The following is a 3,184-nucleotide window of genomic DNA, read 5'->3' as shown; positions in this document are numbered from 1 at the left end:
CTTTATTCTTCAAACACAACAAAGATACAACATAATTCCTACACCATAAAAAATTAAATTAAATAACAATCAAATATTTTCAATTATAAATAAATCATATTAATTATTTGAAAATACTTAATTAGAACTTAATTTAATTTATCAATAAAGATCAACAAAATTGCACTTTTATTTTACTTCTAACTAAACTATATTAATTACACATAATTTAAACTACAACATATTATAATAAAATATCTATAAAAATATATAAAAATCTAGAAAATTACAATAAGACTAATAAATGTAAAATTACTTAAAAACTTAATAAATCAATTAAGAATTCAAGAACTAAGCAACAATTAACACATAAAAAGTGGTAAAATAACTCTATTTTGTAGAGTTATCATTTATCAACAATAAAATCGAATTCAATAAGTAAATCACTTATACAATATTATTAAACGATCAGACTATTATAATTTAGACATCACTTACAGGAGACCCTCAAATTTCACTAAGAGACCCTGAGGGTCGCTTTATATGCATTTACACCTAATTTATAAGAGACCCTAAGGGTCGCATTGAAGCATTTACACCTAATTTATAAGAGACCCTAAAATTGCACTAAGAGACCCTAAGGGTCGCATTGAAGCATTTACATCTAATTTATAAGAGACCCTAAAATTGCCCACGAGACCCTAAAATTGCACTAAGAGACCCTTAGGGTCGCATTGAAGCATTTACACCTAATTTATAAGAGGCCCAAAAATTGCACTAAGAGACCCTAAGGGTCGCATTTAAGCATTTACACCTAATTTATAAGAGACCCTAAAATTGCACTAAGAGACCCTAAGGGTCGCATTGAAGCATTTACACCTAATTTATAAGTGACCCTAAAATTGCACTAAGAGACCCTAAGGGTCGCATTAAAGCATTTACACCTAATTTATAAGTGCACTAAGAGACCCTAAAGGTCGCATTGAAGAATTTACACCTAATTTATAAGATACCCTAAAATTGCACTAAGAGACTTTTAGGGTCGCATTGAAGCATTTACACCTAATTTATAAGATACCCTAAAATTGCACTAAGAGACCTTTAGGGTCGCATTGAAGCATTTACACCTAATTTATAAGAGACCCTAAAATTGCACTAAGAGACCCTAAGGGTCGCATTTAAGCATTTACACCTAATTTATAAGAGACCCTAAAATTGCACTAAGAGACCCTAAGGGTCGCATTGAAGCATTTACACCTAAGTTATAAGAAACCGTAAAATTGCAGTAAGAGACCCTGAGGGTCGCATTGAAGAATTTACACCTAATTTATAAGAGACCCTAAAATTGCACTAAGAGATCCTTAGGGTCGCATTGAAGCATTTACACCTAATTTATAAGAGACCCTAAAATTGCACTAAAAGACCCCAAAATTGCACTAAGAGACCCTAAGGGTCGCATTGAAGAATTTACACCTAATCTATAAGAGACCCTAAAATTGCACTAAGAGACCCTAAGGGTCACATTGAAGCATTTACACCTAATTTATAAGAAGCCCTAAAATTGCACTAAGAGACCCTAAGGGTCGCATTGAAGCATTTACATCTAATTTATAAGAGACCCTCAAATTGCACCAAGAGACCCTAAGGGCCGCATTGGATTATATAGATTAAAAGAAAGATAAATCTCAACAGAGTTTACATAGATTAAAAGAAGAAACTGTGAACATAGTGCTTACAAAACTATACAATAATAAATCACATATTAGTTGTGCTTCTAACATCTGATGGCGCATGACGACTTGGACACTTCTGTGCATTATGTCCTGATTGCCCACATGCCCCACAATTATATTGTCTCTTAGAACTTCACCTTGGGAAGGTATGCGGTTGATTTTTGGTCGCCCTTAAGTCATGTCTTCAGGTGGTGCTATCACCTGTATTGCAATAACATCTTTAGGAATGTTGGTCCACTGCGAGTTTGGGGGAACAGGGTATATAGTTTCAACATATGCTAACAACCAATATTCTGAAGTGTAGAATTTTGAACACATTGAATATATAAGTTCCCCAATATTTTGAGGTTGGGACTTTCCTGCTGCTACTATGGCACGAACACATGGAAGCTTCTCGATATCAAAAATTTTGCACGTACAACTTTTTGACCTTAAATTCACTATTGCATCGAATTCCTCACACATTACATTGTACTCATTCTCATTTAATTGGAGTGTTATCAATGAACCAACTTCATCCCATCTTTTTCTTAAGGTTTCCTCTTTCTTCAGTGTTAATGGAGTTGTCACAGCATATGCTTCTCGACGACGAGAAAGGAACCACTGTCCCATGGTGCTTATGATAAAATCGATCATAGCAATAATTGGATACTCTCTTGCCTTTCGCATCAAATTATTCACAGTCTCAACTATGTTAATTGTCATAACTTCATATCGATTACCACCAAAATGTGGTCTCGACCACTTTTTGAACTCGACAACTTCTCAAGATACTTAGCAACACGTGGATATATTTTGTGAATATGGTCAAAATGTTTATTAAACTCTTCGATACGGTATGCAATTGCAAATTTCTTGTACAATTTAGTCGAAGCAATGCTTTTGAAACGATGTTTTATATTCTGCTTTACGTGCCAATAACATGCCCCATGAGAAGCCATAACATAACCATGACGCACTACATGTTCGATACTTTGATGTCTATCAGAAATAAAACACAAGTCTGAGCTATTAGGTATCAACTCCTTCAACGTCTCTAAGAACCATGTCCATGAAGCCTTATTCTCATTATCAACCAAACCCCATGCAATGGGGTAAGTATGATATTCACTATCTTGTGTAGTTGCTACTAATAATACACCCTTATGCTTAGTTTTGATCCAAGCCGCATCTATACCAATTACTTTCCTCATGTAGGTGAACCCTCTTATAGCCACTCCCAAAGCCATAAAAAAGTACTTGAACATATTTTCTGAATCAAGTTAAATGTGGGTAACTGTGCCTGGATTTACCTGCTTTAAAATATGACAATACGAAGGGAGCAAGGAAAAATTTCTTTTGCTGTTCCTCTAATCAAATTTTGAGCCCATTGTTTTCCTTTCCAAGCCTTCCAATAACTGACTTGAACTTTCATTTCCTCGCGCATGAATCCTGCGAGGCTTCTAGGGTTGAGTGGATCCTTACTGTTCTTA

The 3,184-nt window shown here is 34.7% G+C and overlaps 1 protein-coding gene across 1 annotated transcript; it reads right to left on the bottom strand.

The window, feature by feature from the left end:
• Positions 1–1,883: 1,883 nt before the first annotated feature.
• On the bottom strand, positions 1,884–2,417 carry LOC133832743 (uncharacterized). The gene has a single exon (XM_062263051.1). The coding sequence runs from the start codon at positions 2,415–2,417 to the stop codon at positions 1,884–1,886; it is 534 nt and encodes a 177-aa protein (XP_062119035.1).
• Between the last annotated feature and the right edge of the window lie 767 nt (positions 2,418–3,184).

Source organism: Humulus lupulus, chromosome 4 (genome assembly GCF_963169125.1).
Source record: "Humulus lupulus chromosome 4, drHumLupu1.1, whole genome shotgun sequence".
Classification (NCBI taxonomy): Eukaryota; Viridiplantae; Streptophyta; class Magnoliopsida; order Rosales; family Cannabaceae; genus Humulus; species Humulus lupulus.
The sequence above is the reverse complement of the archived record's forward strand: the minus strand, read 5'-3'. Positions and strand labels throughout refer to the sequence as shown.